Source organism: Henckelia pumila, chromosome 1 (assembly GCF_033568475.1).
Source record: "Henckelia pumila isolate YLH828 chromosome 1, ASM3356847v2, whole genome shotgun sequence".
Lineage (NCBI taxonomy): Eukaryota > Viridiplantae > Streptophyta > Magnoliopsida > Lamiales > Gesneriaceae > Henckelia > Henckelia pumila.
This window is the reverse complement of record NC_133120.1, coordinates 90,816-106,853: the sequence shown is the minus strand read 5'-3', so window position 1 is coordinate 106,853 and position 16,038 is coordinate 90,816. Positions and strand designations below refer to the sequence as shown.

At 33.5% G+C, this 16,038-nt stretch overlaps 2 protein-coding genes across 2 annotated transcripts; one reads left to right on the top strand and one right to left on the bottom strand.

Moving 5' to 3' along the window:
- Positions 1 to 6,993: 6,993 nt before the first annotated feature.
- On the top strand, positions 6,994 to 7,374 carry LOC140875295 (glutaredoxin-C1-like). Its single transcript, XM_073278952.1, has one exon. The coding sequence runs from the start codon at positions 6,994 to 6,996 to the stop codon at positions 7,372 to 7,374; it is 381 nt and encodes a 126-aa protein (XP_073135053.1).
- A 2,959-nt stretch (positions 7,375 to 10,333) lies between these two features.
- LOC140874765 (protein MICRORCHIDIA 7-like) lies at positions 10,334 to 14,835 on the bottom strand. Its single transcript, XM_073278149.1, has 19 exons — positions 14,571 to 14,835; positions 14,292 to 14,366; positions 14,178 to 14,212; positions 14,008 to 14,086; positions 13,794 to 13,886; positions 13,641 to 13,725; positions 13,491 to 13,566; positions 13,107 to 13,235; positions 12,901 to 12,999; positions 12,690 to 12,791; positions 12,306 to 12,467; positions 12,070 to 12,165; positions 11,901 to 11,952; positions 11,689 to 11,800; positions 11,213 to 11,582; positions 10,976 to 11,076; positions 10,839 to 10,902; positions 10,552 to 10,674; positions 10,334 to 10,478 (listed from the first exon to the last, which is right to left on the bottom strand). Exons 1-19 carry the CDS (start codon positions 14,797 to 14,799, stop codon positions 10,419 to 10,421), a joined length of 2,142 nt encoding a protein of 713 aa, XP_073134250.1. The 5' UTR covers positions 14,800 to 14,835; the 3' UTR covers positions 10,334 to 10,418.
- Between the last annotated feature and the right edge of the window lie 1,203 nt (positions 14,836 to 16,038).

The following is a 16,038-nucleotide window of genomic DNA, read 5'->3' as shown; positions in this document are numbered from 1 at the left end:
TTGTAAACAAATATGTAATGTTCGAATTTGATAAATGATCTTTGTCATTACTGTTTCAGTGAACGATGTCTTCTCAGTTAACTAATCAAGTAAGTCGTTGCTTTAAATTTTCAAATGGCAGGTACTAATTTCTATGTATATCGTACAACTTGTATTTAATTTGGAATAAAACTGAATAAATTTGGAACTTATTGTCTGATTATTACAATAAACAGAGCTAGAAGTAAAATTAGTACAAGAACAAAACATGTGCAACCAAAACAACAACATATTTATACGATATGGTCGGGCTCTGGTGTTCTAGTAGACTGGTTGTCTAGCACATCAGAGGACGAATGCTCCTTCTTCTTGTAATTGAACTGCTCTGTTGAATCATGGATGGAAGATGATGCAAATTGTTGATTCATTGAATATGCGCAGCTCTCTCTATCTTTCTTACTTGGGTCTGGTTTGAAATTTGATGATTTTTGGAGAGATTCACTGTGATAATCATCGTACCAAAAAAATCAATTTTTATGTTGCAGCTCACGAGGACAAATATAATACAACTCTCCTGGGCGGGTCGAACGTGGTTCGGCTCTTCGTAAAATCATTTCTCCGAAACCACATAAACATTGTGGTGCAATCTTCATTTTCATTGTGCTCGATCTTGAAGAATGAAATTTTATTTTGAAAATCAAAACCTTAACCAAACGAGAAAGAAGAAGTGAATGTATAAAGTATACCGACAGAGCTTAATAATGAGGGGTAGGTGGGATTCAAAGTCTATTTTTATTATTTTTGTTTTATTGTGAGGGTCAAAAGCCACTTTCACTAAGAAAGTGTATACCTCATGGCCCACAATGTTTGTCCTACAATTGGAACACATTGTTCTCGATTGAATAATATTTATCTCATCCATGCGTACTAGTTGTGCTCGATCTCTCACTGACTTGTTCTTAAAGATGAGTGGAATTAGAGTAAATGATAGTCCTTAAGGACGAGAAAACATCATATTAAACAAGTTATGAGTTTTTATTTTGGACAATATACCCATATTATATACATTGGATGACAATGGACATCCACAAATGGTGCTCTCATTGGGTCATGATCAATGTCTCTCTCCTACACCTCAGACAATGTAGAGCACAATACATTACTATGCAAACACTTGGGTGATGGTTCCACCAATATCTAAGGATTGAACACTCCTATCCACTTGTGTCATGCAATGTATTATATGATTTTAGTGCATGTTAACATGGTCATGCCTTATTGTTCCTCATATCGAAAAGATTATTCTTCATAATTCTAAGATTGTTCCTAATACATGACATTTTGATACAAAGCCACTTTCACTAGGAAAGTGTAATCTTCATGGCCCACAATGTTTGTCCTATAATTGGAACACATTGTTCTCGATTGAATAATATTTATCCCATCCATGCGTACTAGTTGTGCTCGATCTCTCACTGACTTGTTCTTAAAGATGAGTGGAATTAGAGTAAATGATAGTCCTTAAAGACGAGAAAACATCATATTAAACAAGTTATGAGTTTGGATTTCGGACAATATACCCATATTATATACATTGGGTGGCAATAGACATCCACAAATGGTGCTCTCATTGGGTCATGATCAATCTCTCTCTCCTACACCTTAGACAATGTAGAGCATAATACATTACTAGACAAACACTTGGGTGATGGTTCCACCAATCTCTAAGGATTGAACACTCCTCTCCACTTGTGTCATGCAGTGTATTATATTATTTTGGTGCATGTTAACATGGGCATGCCTTATTGTTTCTCATATCGAAAAGATTATTCTTCATAATTCTAAGATTGTTCCTAATACATGACATTTTGATCCAAAGACACTTTCACTAGAAAAGTGTATACCTCATGGCCCACAATGTTTGTCCTACAATTGGAACACATTGTTCTCGATTGAATAGTATTTATCCCATCCATGCGTACTAGTTGTGCTCGATCTCTCACTGACTTGTTCTTAAAGATGAGTGGAATTAGAGTAAATGATAGTCCTTAAAGACGAGAAAACATCATATTAAACAAGTTATGAGTTTGGATTTCGGACAATATACCCATATTATATACATTGGGTGGCAATGGACATCCACAAATGGTGCTCTCATTGGGTCGTGATCAATGTTTCTCTCCTACACCTTAGACAATGTAGAGCACAATACATTACTAGACAAACACTTGGATGATGGTTCCACCAATCTCTAAGGATTGAACACTTCTCTCCAGTTATGTCATGCAGTGTATTATATGATTTTGGTGCATGTTAACATGGACATGCCTTATTGTTTTCTCATATCGAAAAGATTATTCTTCATAATTCTAAGATTGTTCCTAATACATGACATTTTGATCCAAAGCCACTTTCGCTAGGAAAGTGTAATCCTCATGGCCCACAATGTTTGTCCTACAATTGGAACACATTGTTCTCGATTGAATAATATTTATCCCATCCATGCGTACTAGTTGTGCTCGATCTCTCACTGACTTGTTCTTAAAGATGAGTGAAATTAGAGTAAATGATAGTCCTTAAAGACGAGAAAACATCATATTAAACAAGTTATGAGTTTGGATTTCGGACAATATATCCATATTATATACATTGGGTGGCAATGGACATCCACAAATGGTGCTCTCATTGGGTCATGATCATTGTCTCTCTCCTACACTTAGACAATGTAGAGCATAATACATTACTAGACAAATACTTGGGTGATGGTTTCACCAATCTCTAAGGATTGAACACTCCTCTCCACTTGTGTCATGTAGTGTATTATATGATTTTGGTGCATGTTAACATGGGCATGACTTATTGTTCCTCATATCGAAAAGATTATTCTTCATAATTCTAAGATTGTTCCTAATACATGACATTTTGATCCAAAGCCACTTTCACTAGGAAAGTGTATACCTCATGGCCCACAATGTTTGTCCTACAATTGGAACACATTGTTCTCGATTGAATAATATTTATCTCATCCATGCGTACTAGTTGTGCTCGATCTCTCACTGACTTGTTCTTAAAGATGAGTGAAATTAGAGTAAATGATAGTCCTTAAAGACGAGAAAACATCATATTAAATAAGTTATGAGTTTGGATTTCGGACAATATACCCATATTATATACATTGGGTGGCAATGGATATCCACAAATGGTGCTCTCATTGGGTCATCATCAATGTCTTTCTCCTACACCTTAGACAATGTAGAGCACAATACATTACTAGACAAACACTTGGGTGATGGTTCCACCAATCTCTAAGGATTGAACACTCCTCTCCACTTGTGTCATGTAGTGTATTATATGATTTTGGTGCATGTTAACATGGGCATGCCTTATTGATGAACTGAGCACTCAGATAATTATATACTCACCATCAATCTAGCCGTGCAACCATCCAAATACAGTTTACTCGCTTGATTGTCTAATTCTCGATATAAAAACCGATACGCAGCATCTCGCCATCCAAACTCAAAAAAAGTGCTCAGTTCATCAATATAGGGAAAGATAAAAGCAGGAGTAATGTAATTATCAGTCGAGAATATTACAGAATTAAATATGAACAAAATGAACATTCTAACAAAGTCATCAATGTCAGCTTCGACATTACTACTCGCAAGTGAAACAAGCTTCTTTTTTATAACGATCCTGTGAGTGTTGCTTATTTTCCCTCCGAAGTGCCGAGACAGGAAGCTTGATTCAAGCTTGAGGTCCAGATCAACTTGTTGACCTCTCTGATGCAAACCAAGCACAATTGAGAAGTCTCTTGATGTGAAAGGAATGGAAATATCACCACCAACAACGAACGAGCATGAATGATTATCAAATCTTTTTAACAGATAGTCTACCATGCCACTATTCACAGGTAGAACAGGCATGTCTATCCATTTATCTAATGAAGTTTCTTTTATTCTGCTCATTTGTTCATTCCCTATGACCACCTTCAACTCCTCCATTATTTTTTTTACAATAGGCGGGGGAACATCGAGTAAATATAACATTGCCACTTTTGATCGACTCAAAATCATCACATATTTCCTCTTCATCGGCCATTTCTAATATTTAAACATCATTAAAAAAATTCATTATAAAAATAACAGAATGAAATATTGCATGGAAAAGAACAAAAACTTCAAATTTGGGAACAACTGGGTACTTCTATACAGAAATTTATCAATTGTCTTCAAAAATATAACATTATTGAATATATATTCAATAAATCAAAAACATCACAACAACATAACAATATAACATTCATTTACCAAGATATACTTCAATAACAATTTCAAGAACAAAATCCTAAAAATTGGGGATAAATAATTTAAACTGAGGAACTGTCAAAATTAAATACGAAAATTATGAATAATGATGCGAATGTTTCGACAAATATATGCAAACAAGAACGGTAGCAAGACATTTGAGCAACAAAACCCTCAAAATAATGGAAACATAGAAATATTAAAGATTCATACAATGAGGACCAAAATTATTCCTCTAAACGAACAATTTTCTCAGTTACTCGAGACGAATCATATATAGCGGCCGATTTAAAGAATTTAAAACAGGGTTCACCTATTTTTGATTTCTTCGACTTCTTCACAGTGCTAGATTTCTTTTCCTTCCGGACTCTACAAGCTCCTTCAACTGACTTATTTTTTGGATGTCTGATTCGTCTAGTCAACGGTGCCATTTTCTGAGCTCAAAACATTGTCGCAAAATATCACTGCTTTCCTACGAGAAGAATCGGTTGGGTGAGGGAGGAAAACTACCGATCGACCATGTTCTGGTTTTTTCTTTATTTGAAAATTAAAGTGAGGGATAGTGTTGGGTGTTTAAATTATTTTAGGGGCATTTTTGTAAACTAACTCAAATAGGGAGTTGTAACAAATAACAGACTTATGTCAGAGATTTAGAACAAAAAATTACTGACTTAGGAACTGAGGAGGAATTCATGTTTACTATTAAGAATTTATCACAAATTTTCCGATATTATAAACTAATAACTGCAAGAAAGTAAATACTGTTCTTTAATAAAAATATTATATATGGAGGCTGCATTTAATAAAGTATTAATTATTGTTTCATGAATTAAATCCGGCTGCCGATCGGAAGTTGTTGGAAACATAAATATGTCATCGTACGCATTTGTAGAATCTAAAATGTTCACTAACCTCCCAAAAAAATAATTATTTTGCATAATTATAAAACAAAAATCTTTAAATGGACAACCATTTCTACGTACTAGACCAATAATTTTTTAGGTACGTGGAAATAAATATAAAATGCACTGCTTATTAATTAAAAAGATATTAAATTTTTGATGGCGTCATGCATCAGTTTTGATGATGCATTTATGTGAAGAAGGGTGTACTTTATTGTGTACGTATTTTCCCTAATTCACAACATTATTCTTTTTCTCTTAACCAAAAGAATAATAATATAAATAATATATGAAATAACCAAGGATAAAATTAAACAATATTGAAGAAAATATTAATAAAATGAAAATATTAATAGTATTGGTGAAATTCGGGTGAATAATTTTTAAATTCAATCAAACAACCCATTAATATAGCCAAATTAATATCGACTACTTTGATCGATATCCAGATTTATAGAAGGGGGGAAAAAAAAAACCATAATTCTTTAATAAAATATTAATAGATATATATAATGAGCATTAATTCATATATAGAAGTTGGGGATGGATCAATAAGTAAGTGTTCAAATTAACTCCGATTGACTTGAAAATTTTATGGTAAGATTGTCTCAAAAATATGAATCCAACGATATATCATATGCTACAAATTTTAATCTCGGTGTTCGAAATCGTGAAGATGGCCTGAAATAGGATTAAATGTGAAATTTCCGGTCATCTTAAGATTTCGGCCACTGAAATTGAAATTTGTGTCATATGATATATCGTTGGATTCGTATTTTTGAGACGATCTTACCGTGAAAATTTCAAGTCAATCGAAATTAATTTAAGTACAGGTGTGCAGGGATTCCCCGCACCCTAGGATGCAAGGATCAAGTCTATATATATATATATATATATAGTCGAACCGTGGGAAGCATTATATATATATATATATATAAATTAGTAATAATTAATGGGCGTGGCCACAGAACTTAAGAACCAAATTTAATGCATATGCATATTTATTGATTCAGGATCACCTCATTAATTTAAATTCATATTATTGCACCAGCTACAAATTAATAAGAATACTTTAATATTTCGTGTACGTATTATTTATATATAATTAATAATTGTCTTGTTTTCGATCAAGTATATTGTAAATAAATATATATATATATATATATATATATATATATTTATAGATACACTGGCGGATTGTGATAACTAAACACAATGCAAGTGGTCCATAGAAAAATGAAGGATGAAGTACGTAATTAAAAAATAAAAATTTGGAAATTAAAATGATAGAATAGAAGAAAAATATAATGGTAATGTAGAGTTTGGTGGTGAAAATTATTAAAATCCTAAGACTCAAATTAAATAACATATATATATATATGCTGTACGTCTTTCACCTATATATATTATATGTTGTGATGATTATATATATTTAAGACACAACCCGTATAGCCGGCTTACATGAAACTTTTAAGGCTCTCTTTTAAAGCTCAACCTAAGTAGAGTTAATGATCAATTAATTGAGACAACTAGAGACAAACCCAATTATTTATTTATTTATTATAATTATAATAATATAAATAGACGTTATTCATGGATCATTTAGCATACGCATTCGAAATTAATCCAAAAATTTTTACTCTGTCCGGATTCTAGCTAGCTACTTACATTACATGCATAATTCACTTTTGATAATTCCGATCCCTTAGCTTGTTTCAGTTATTTCTGCTTCGATCAATCCATATATTACCACCTAAGTAGGCTAATTAAGCTAGGTACGTAGCTGGATCATATATATATATATAATGCAATATTATAAGCAGCCGTCGGAATCGGAAAGCTACTATAATCCCTGCAGTTCCGTGGAGGCTCTGGAAACGGTGGCGAGGCTGGTCTCCTCCAGCCCGGTGGTGATATTCAGTGTAAGCTCATGCTGCATGTGCCATGCAGTTAAGAGGCTGTTTTGTGGAATGGGAGTGAACCCTAGTGTTTATGAGCTCGACCAAGATCCCTGCATGGGTAAACAAATTGAGAAGGCTCTCATACGCCTGCTCGGTGGTGCTTCCGCCATGCCCGTCGTTTTTGTTGGCGGAAAACTCGTCGGCCCCATGGACAGAGTTATGGCTTCCCATATCACCGGAAATTTGGTTCCACTTCTCAAGGCAGCCGGAGCATTATGGCTTTAATTTAATTCATTATTGATGCATGCATGTAGTCTCTATTTAATTTTTGTTGGTTAATTATCATATATATGCAATGCGTGTGTGTTGTTTTTATTTTATATATTAATTATATTGTAACTTGATTAATGGAGGCATGCATGAAAATTGAAACAAGCTAAGCTAGGAAGAAAAATATATATATATAAATAGATAGCTACCTAGCGAAAGTTTTTTTTTTTTAATTAAAAATAATAATAATAATTCCTTGGGCTTAAAAGCATTGGGCCTGGGCCTATTTGGAAGTGAATTATTAGAGTAAATGCTTCATCTTCCATTCATGGGGATCAGGAGAGGAGAGGCACTTGCTTTTGCCAACTAACTAACTAACTAACTATATATTCACGGAAGAATCAAAACAAGTTAATAATTTATGGCTCCACCTCCCACCTCCCACCTCCCACCTCCCTCGCTTATTCTATATATATATATATATATATATATATATCATATGTATTCTAGCTAGCTAGCCAAGTCATTAATATATACATGCAATTATGTATATCATTAAGCTCCTCTTCGTTTTTATAATGAGCAATGCTCGTTGGCCGGCTACTACTACTGCAGTCACCATACTTGGTTCTGTCTACTGTTATGTATGCCACACGCATCCCTCTAAACACTCCCATTTCTTGCAAGGTACCAAACGATCATGACTAATATAATATAATATAATTGATATATATGTTTCAATTATTTATTTAATAATTTCTTGTTTACATATAATATAATATATGATCAGCAGGGGTGGATGTTAACATAGAGTGCAAATTTAAGACATCATCATCCAGAAAACATGTTGTTTCTGTGAATAAAACCACAGATGTGCATGGGATTTACAAGGTGGACATACGGCGGCCTGTGGAGGGGATCCATTGGCATTGCTCCGACGACTATCCAACCATCCAGTCGTTGTGTCGAGCAAGAATATTGATCGGACGACAGACTACTAATTGGGATTCTTCAGACGTCGGAAGCAAAAACCACACTTCCAACCACATGATCACCCTTAAATCTAAGCTGCTTCAAAACAACGTTAACGTCTGCATCTATATCCTGGAAGCCTTGAGTTATAAGCCAGTACTCACAAGAATTAATAATAATATTATAAATGCTTCCAGCTCGTGTAGATTCATAGGCCTGGGATTGGATTATTATTATTCATTCAATTCCTCCAAATTCTTCTTTCCAGCTCCTCCATTTGTAATCACTTGGCCGCCATGTCCTTATGAATTGCCACTACCTTTTCCAATTATATCATTCCCTAATTGGCCGTATCCTCCATACCAATGGATCCCAAACCCAGTACCGTCTCTGCCTTTCCCCTTCCCACCTCTTCCCAGCCCACCACCCGGCGGCGATCCGAGGACGACATGGATACCAATTAACTTTCCATTTTCACCACCGCAACTTATACCGCCATGGGATCCCAGAACATGGATACCTCATCCTCCCCCGACCACCCAGATTTATAATCCTTAGTACGTACTGTTGCATTGCTCCCTCTTCTCACGGAATTATTAATGTTAGCTTACCGATTCAGTCAAAGCATGAATCATAATTTGTTTTTTTTTTTTCCCCCGTATGCGTTGCTTTACATGTATCTCTTGATATAATATTTGTTGTTCCAGCTGGAATATTATTATATATTTTCGTTTAAATTATTTTTAATTATCCGGAATATATATACTTTCCATTCCAACCAAGACTCGATCGATCGGCATATATGCCTTGATTTACAGAGCAAGCAGTTGAATGATCGAAGGAGTTTATATCGATCGACTTAATTTCTCTAAATATAAAAACTATATTAAGGGGATAAAATAAATAAGTGATATACCGAATAACAACACAGCATGCATCCTTGTGCACTACAAGTTTCTGGCCTTCTTCGTATAAAACATCACAGACCATGATCTCACCACAATTAATAATTATTTTCTGTTGGGTGCATGCCAGTATATTTTTTTGAATTGAACTTAATTAGTTCAGACAATGAACTCCACAAGCTTTCTACAAAAGAAAACAATGCATGAAAGCAAGTGCAAATATGAAATAACTAAGAAAACAAATGGAGGAAACAAACTATATTCAATGATCTATTTTCTTCATAATATCATATTTAGTATTGCCTTATATAGGCGACTTAGAGAGTGTTTAGTAGAGCTTTCATAGAGATCTTTATTTTTTAATATTTGATGGGTCCGATTAATTTATTTACTTGGTTTTGTTTTGACTTTGTAATCACCGGAATTCTGCAATGTGCTTCTTAACTTCTAGGTGTTTAAATGTTAAATTCTGCTTTAGCTTACCCAAACCTAAAATTTGATTTTTTTTTTGCTTTTATTTTTTTGTTTAAGAAATAAAATTACAAGTTGACACTTATATTCTTAATAAACTTATTATATTACATATGCTTTTATTATATTTTTTAATTTACATTATTATTACAAATTTTTTTTAAAATTTTACATTATTATTACAAATATTTTTTAAAAAATTTTACATTATTATTACAAGCATTTATTTATATATATATATTACATTTTCACAAATTTTTGTACATATCTTGTATATTTATACAAATTTTTTTATTTTTTATTTTTTATTTTTATTAATCTTATATATTTTTTCAAGTATTAATGATATAAAAAATAAAATATTTTTGATACAAAATCCATAATGTAACAATAATATATAAACTGATTTTTTATAGTGTGAATATCAAAAAATAAATAATCCAATAAAGATGTGGTTGTCATTTAGTTAAAAAATTAAGCTTGGAAGCACTTATTCTCCAAACACTAAACTTTAGCTTGTATTAGCTTTTAATTTCTATTTCCAAACACTCTCTACTTTAGCTTCTCAATAACTTCAAAATAATATATACTAGAATCACTTTTAAATAAATAAAAGCTGCGTCCAAAACACTCTTTTAATCTATTACATGAATTCAAAGATGAACTCCACAGTCCACATAATGATGCATTTCAAAATAATATTTTACGGTTTCATCTACTCTCCAGCGGCTTCACTTTGTCCAGCAATGCTTGAATAGTTCCAGAGGCATCCTACGGTCGGGAGACAATTTTAAGAACTAAATTATTAAACAAAAGAATACGCACTAAAAGATCGTGCGAATACCTTTAAACTTTTTTTCAGATTTTCTTCCACTATATTGCGCCGGCTTCTTTCTTCCAAGAAGGAACTAACAAACACCTCTTGTTCCTCATCCATTTTCTGCATCTTTTTCCTCTCTTCTTGAAGCTGAACCCAGAAAAAAGAAAAGTGTATCACTATCACATTATTGAATTGAGTTTAATTGGGCAGATTTCAGTTCAAGCTTAAACATTTATATCAAATCAAAAATTCCTTCGCAGTCAAAACTACACCACAAAAAAAACTCAAGCTGCGAAATAGAACGTACTCACCTGATTTTGTAGTGACTTGTTCTTGTTTTCTGCAAATTGCAAATCAATTTGGGCATTCTTCAAACTGCAAAAAGAAATTTTAGACAAATTAAAGGTCCAATTAGTTACAACAAAATATTTGTACAAAATTTTTATACCTCTCTCTTAAACAAATATTCTCTTCTTTCAACTTAAGCACCACACCAATCATCGAAGGAGAAGGGCCAGACTCAGCTCCACTGCTCCTCGCTGCTGCTTTCTGTTGTTTGGGGACACACATATAGGATAATAATAAACTAGAAAGTAAGCGCATAAATTGATTCTGAAGTATAAGTATGATTAAATTAAGCAAAAAAAAAAAAAAAAAAAAAAAAAGTGAAGTTTAATGAATTTGCCTTGATGTTCGAGTTTCTAGCAGTGTCAACTGATGCATTATCTTGGGATGAATAACAGTTAATAGGAGTTATAGCTTGTGCCTCCTCGCATTGACTTGTTCCTATGATTTTGCTTGCAGGCGATGCACAATCAGCTGTATAAGCGCCTGCTTTATCATTGGAGAAGTTCTCCTTCTCCACAAGTTCATCAATACCATCGACGACGGGTGATTTTTCTGTTGACACACCACTGTTTGCGGCATTCCCACTTAGTTTAGACTTTACGTTGGATTTATTTTTGTGGGCCGTCAAGTTAGCTGCTTTCTCAGGAGAAATAGACTTCTTTGGTTGACGTCTTGGAGCATAGCCAATTTTATGGCAGTTGGAAGACCTATTACCAATTCTAATTATCCCAATGAGCTAGCTAGCTAGTAGATATAAAAGTTTAATTAAGACTCATGTTAAAAGAATAGCTAGCTAGGGATGAAGAATCAAACCAATAAGCCTTTTGTACATGTATTAGTCTGGCCTCGAGTCTTGACAGTGCAGTTGTGCGCTCAAATCCTTGTTTATTATGCGCTGGTTCAACAAAATTAGCTTCCAAAACACCTGAAAGATAAAAAAAAAATTAATTAGTAAGAAATGAAAAGGACGCTCCAGTTGAAAATTCCAAAATAAAATAAAAGTTTCAACAGCATTTATTATATACCTATGGCACCTCGTCCATCACTTCCAGCAGCATTCCACACTCTCCAGAAAGGCTGAAAGGAAATATGATTTTAGAGATGAATCCTTGAGGTTGCTAAAACAATTAAGGGAACAATTCCATGATATTAGCATCTGCGCGCGTGTTAGTATTAACCATGGTCAAAACCCACCTTGATAAGACGATTCTTATGATAAACATTGAACCCTTGGACATCGATATGATGTGTTGCATCTTTGACAAACCCAAGAGTTATCAGCGCTGCCATCTATATATATTTCGACAAGGAAAATAAGACATGCATGATGGTGTCAAGACTAGCTCAGAAGGGGATGTCTGTGCGTGTATGTAATAATGTAAAGGTTTGCATGTATAATATAAAGGTCAGTGTATAGAAGCTAGCATTACATTTTGATTCCTTGATGGTGTATCTGGACTTGCTGCTGGCCTATATGTGACCTCCTTAACAACCATCAAATCATCAACTATATTGTGATGATTGATGTCCATCCCTCGCAGAATTATACGGAAACCAGGTGGGATTCTGAGGTACAAAATCGAGGCATAGTTCTGGAAGAAACATGTAACTCGTAAAGTTCATATTGAGAAATGGGAAAAGTACCTACTCTAGAGGATGTAACACGATTTTACGTACACATGATTATACTGGAATATGTCATTCGATAAGTTTGTTTTTTTTTACCAATATTACATGTAGCTTAATGATCAACAATATCAGAGATTGAGACAATGAAGTAATTGAATTGTCGTGATTGGTAGAAGGCAGCATACCCTCAATGAGTGTTGAAAGGTAAAAAAATGCTTGCAGTTTGGGTAAATATTTGCCATCTCTATCTTCTTTGCATCACGGCTAGCACCTCTGGTTTGAATGTCCTGATAACAACGCAAAAAGTATTAATTGCTGATTAATCTACCTCCAAGTTTTACAAAACAACAGTAAGATGCAAAGAGATACGACCGAAGATAGGGTATCAATGCATACATTTGGATCGGAGTCAAAGTCAAGTTCTAATAATCCTTGGTCATCCTCCCAGAGATTATAGATTATGATACGCGTGCCTTGATCTTTTAGGAACTTGAACTGCGAGAGGAACAAGAACTTAGCAGAACGATTTCATGTTATTGGAGAATGTAGCTAGCTTCATTTTTATTTTGCATCACACTAACAATAGTTGAAATGAAAGCTACCTGCTGGAGAAGGTCGTCTTCAGTTTCATATGGAGACCACTGCAAAATTGTTTCAAGATTTCTTTGCCAAAGGTCTGACGAAGATTTCACCAGCTTGTCCCAAGTTTCTCCTCTCTTTTCATAATCAATCTATATATCCATCAAGTTGTAAAATCAAATGTTAGAATCCCATATATATGTACACCGGCTGACAGAGCTTGCAAGAATTAAAGTTTCATCTTGAGCAAGTCAAGACATAAATGCATCAACATATAATAATTAATATTCACGGAAATATTTATCTAGCTAATTAGAAGATCAATTCAGGCAATGCACTCAGACAGATTTATTTTTCATGTTCCAGATATGATTTAGCAGGTGTGAACAAAACTTTGAAAATCTTACCATGGGAACTACAATATCTTCCTTCCCAGTTTTTTGCAAGAACGTGAAGGATAGCATTCCGATACTTTGTGTAGCACTACAAGGGCAAAGAAAACAATTAAAGATGATCGACTTGTAAAATTTTTAAGAAGATTGTAGAATATCTTCTACCTTCCTCCAGTCTTTCCTGGACGGCGTGAGAACACAATGACATCCGCCCCAAGTCTCATAGTGCTAGTCTTAAAACCATTTCCATCTGGTAATTAAAATAGAGACCCTTTAGCATGTCGTCACTGAAAACATTCATAAAAAGTAATCACTCACATTGACCAATTGTGTTTGCCAGCTTGCTTTTTGCAGAATAGCCTAGAGACATGCACTGCCGCATTTCATCAGGAGCCATGCCACCGCCGTTATCTGTATATATAATTCATGTAGTCGGGACACGAAAACAAAAATTAATTCAGACAAACTAATTAATCTCCAGCATTTTGCAATCGATCTCACATGATGAAGAAAGAATGAAATATTTGTGTACCTTCCACTAACAAGATTTTACTTTTGTCCTTGACGTTCTCTAGCACATCTATGTTGACATAAGTAGCTCCATGGCAAACCTGGTGAACAATATTCGAAGTTAAAATCACAAATATTATATATATATATATAAAGATATTTTTAAACATTAATTAATAATCAAGAAAGTACCTCATCTAAAGCATTGTCCAAAAGCTCGGCAAAAGCTAAAAGCAACGGGGAGCATGGTTAAAACATGAAGGCCAGAATTGTAATAATAATAATTGAAGGATGTATGTTCAGTACCTCCCAGAGCCCACCTATGGCTGGTTGCATTCGAATGCAAGAATTTAGGATGAACTCTGACATGATCAATTCCAGCTGCGAAATAAATAAAAAATATAAATATTTTAGGAATTATTATTTATATAATGAATATAATGTAAAACATAGGATATGAAAACCCTAATTAATACATGTATGAATATATAATCGATAATGAGTTCAATTGTAGCAATCAGGAATTAATACTTAATTACAAGGACATATGTGTATAAATATATATATATATATATATATATATACCTGTTAGCGAGATGGCTGCTCCGGCACCATTGCAACCACTACCCTCGTAATCCCCAGCTTTCCAAAACTGCTTACAATTCTGATACACAAAGAGTGCCTTTTCATCATCATGATGATGATGATGTTCCTTCTTCACAGAATCATCGTGTGGAAGCTGGGTTCTCTGCTTCTTCTTCATCCGATGATTATCATCATCATCTTCAAAAGAGATTGCTTCTTTCTTCACCATTATATATAATTTGCTAGCTAGGGTTTGGTTTTTCAGACGGAGAGCGAGGGTCGACTTTTAATAACTAGTTTTTTCAGATTCTATTATATATATAACCGTCCATATATATGGATCGTGTTCGTGTCGTGTCGTGTGGCGCCACAAATATTAAATTATTTTATTTAATAAATAAAAATACATTAATTGATCCACAATATTTCAAATTTTATTTTTTCTAATTTTAATGTCGAGTGTATAAAATAGGGCTAATTTCATCCACACTCCCTGTGAAAAATCTAAAAGACATAAAACTCCCTGTGTAAAATTAATAGCATGTTAGACCCTATGTTTTAAAAAAATTAGCATAAAAACCTCTATGAGAGGGTATAAATGTGCTCGAGTTTGTATAACATATGGGTGAAATGTGCTACATTTTAAAAAACTGAGGGATGCATTAGCCTATTAATATTTCTTAAGGGGTTTTATGTCTTTTAGACTTTTTACAAGGGGTGTGGATGCAATTAGCCCAAAATAAATGCGTCATATTTGGGGATATCTGAAAGATATATTATAAATATTATGTCAAATGCTCATGTACTGAAAGTTAATGTTTGTGCGATAAATGCACTACAATAAATCTCTTGAAGAGATTGTAAATATGTTGGAAATAAATTGGATCTTATGATCAATTATTTTGAGCAAAGAGATTTTATGAAGCAAAATTATCATTCGTTATTCTTGTGAAACAATGTTTCCAACATTGAGGGGGAGAAAATATAAGCTACAAGAATAATTTTTGAGATCGATCCCAATAAAATATAAAGTAAACATGACGTTCAAAGCTTAAATATGAAAATGTATTATTTTATCTTGTTTATAAGATCTTTTAGCTTTATTTATGTTCAAGTTAAAAAATTTAAATCGTCTTTAGTGACGAAGAACCACTTTAAATAAAATGAGTGAATATCTCAATGTGAAAAGAATAATGGATGCTGGTTGTTGTGAACTAGCAAGTAAATGAAAAAGGACGCTAGAAGCGTGAACGACCAATTATTTCAATGAATCCAATTTGGATTATGTTATTCCTGAAGAATAACAAATATATTAAAATATGAGATTTCACAAATTATTTAGGATCGAAAAGATATAATCATTCGTGTGTTTTGCTATTATACAAAATGATGATTATTTTGAACTAAAATTTGTTGAAATTTTCAATAACAATGATATGTGGCAATATGAGCAAATTTTAGCAAAGTT

Excerpts from the sequence above, each read along its gene's own strand:
- LOC140875295 (XM_073278952.1), top strand. The coding sequence starts at position 6,994 with ATGCAATATTATAAGCAGCCGTCGGAATCGGAAAGCTACTATAATCCC.
- LOC140874765 (XM_073278149.1), bottom strand. The coding sequence starts at position 14,799 with ATGGTGAAGAAAGAAGCAATCTCTTTTGAAGATGATGATGATAATCAT. Across the intron at positions 13,236-13,490 it reads AAGATATTGTAGTTCCCATG|ATTGATTATGAAAAGAGAGG; the intron begins GTAAGATTTTCA and ends ATGGATATATAG. Across the intron at positions 13,000-13,106 it reads AAGACGACCTTCTCCAGCAG|TTCAAGTTCCTAAAAGATCA; the intron begins GTAGCTTTCATT and ends TTCCTCTCGCAG.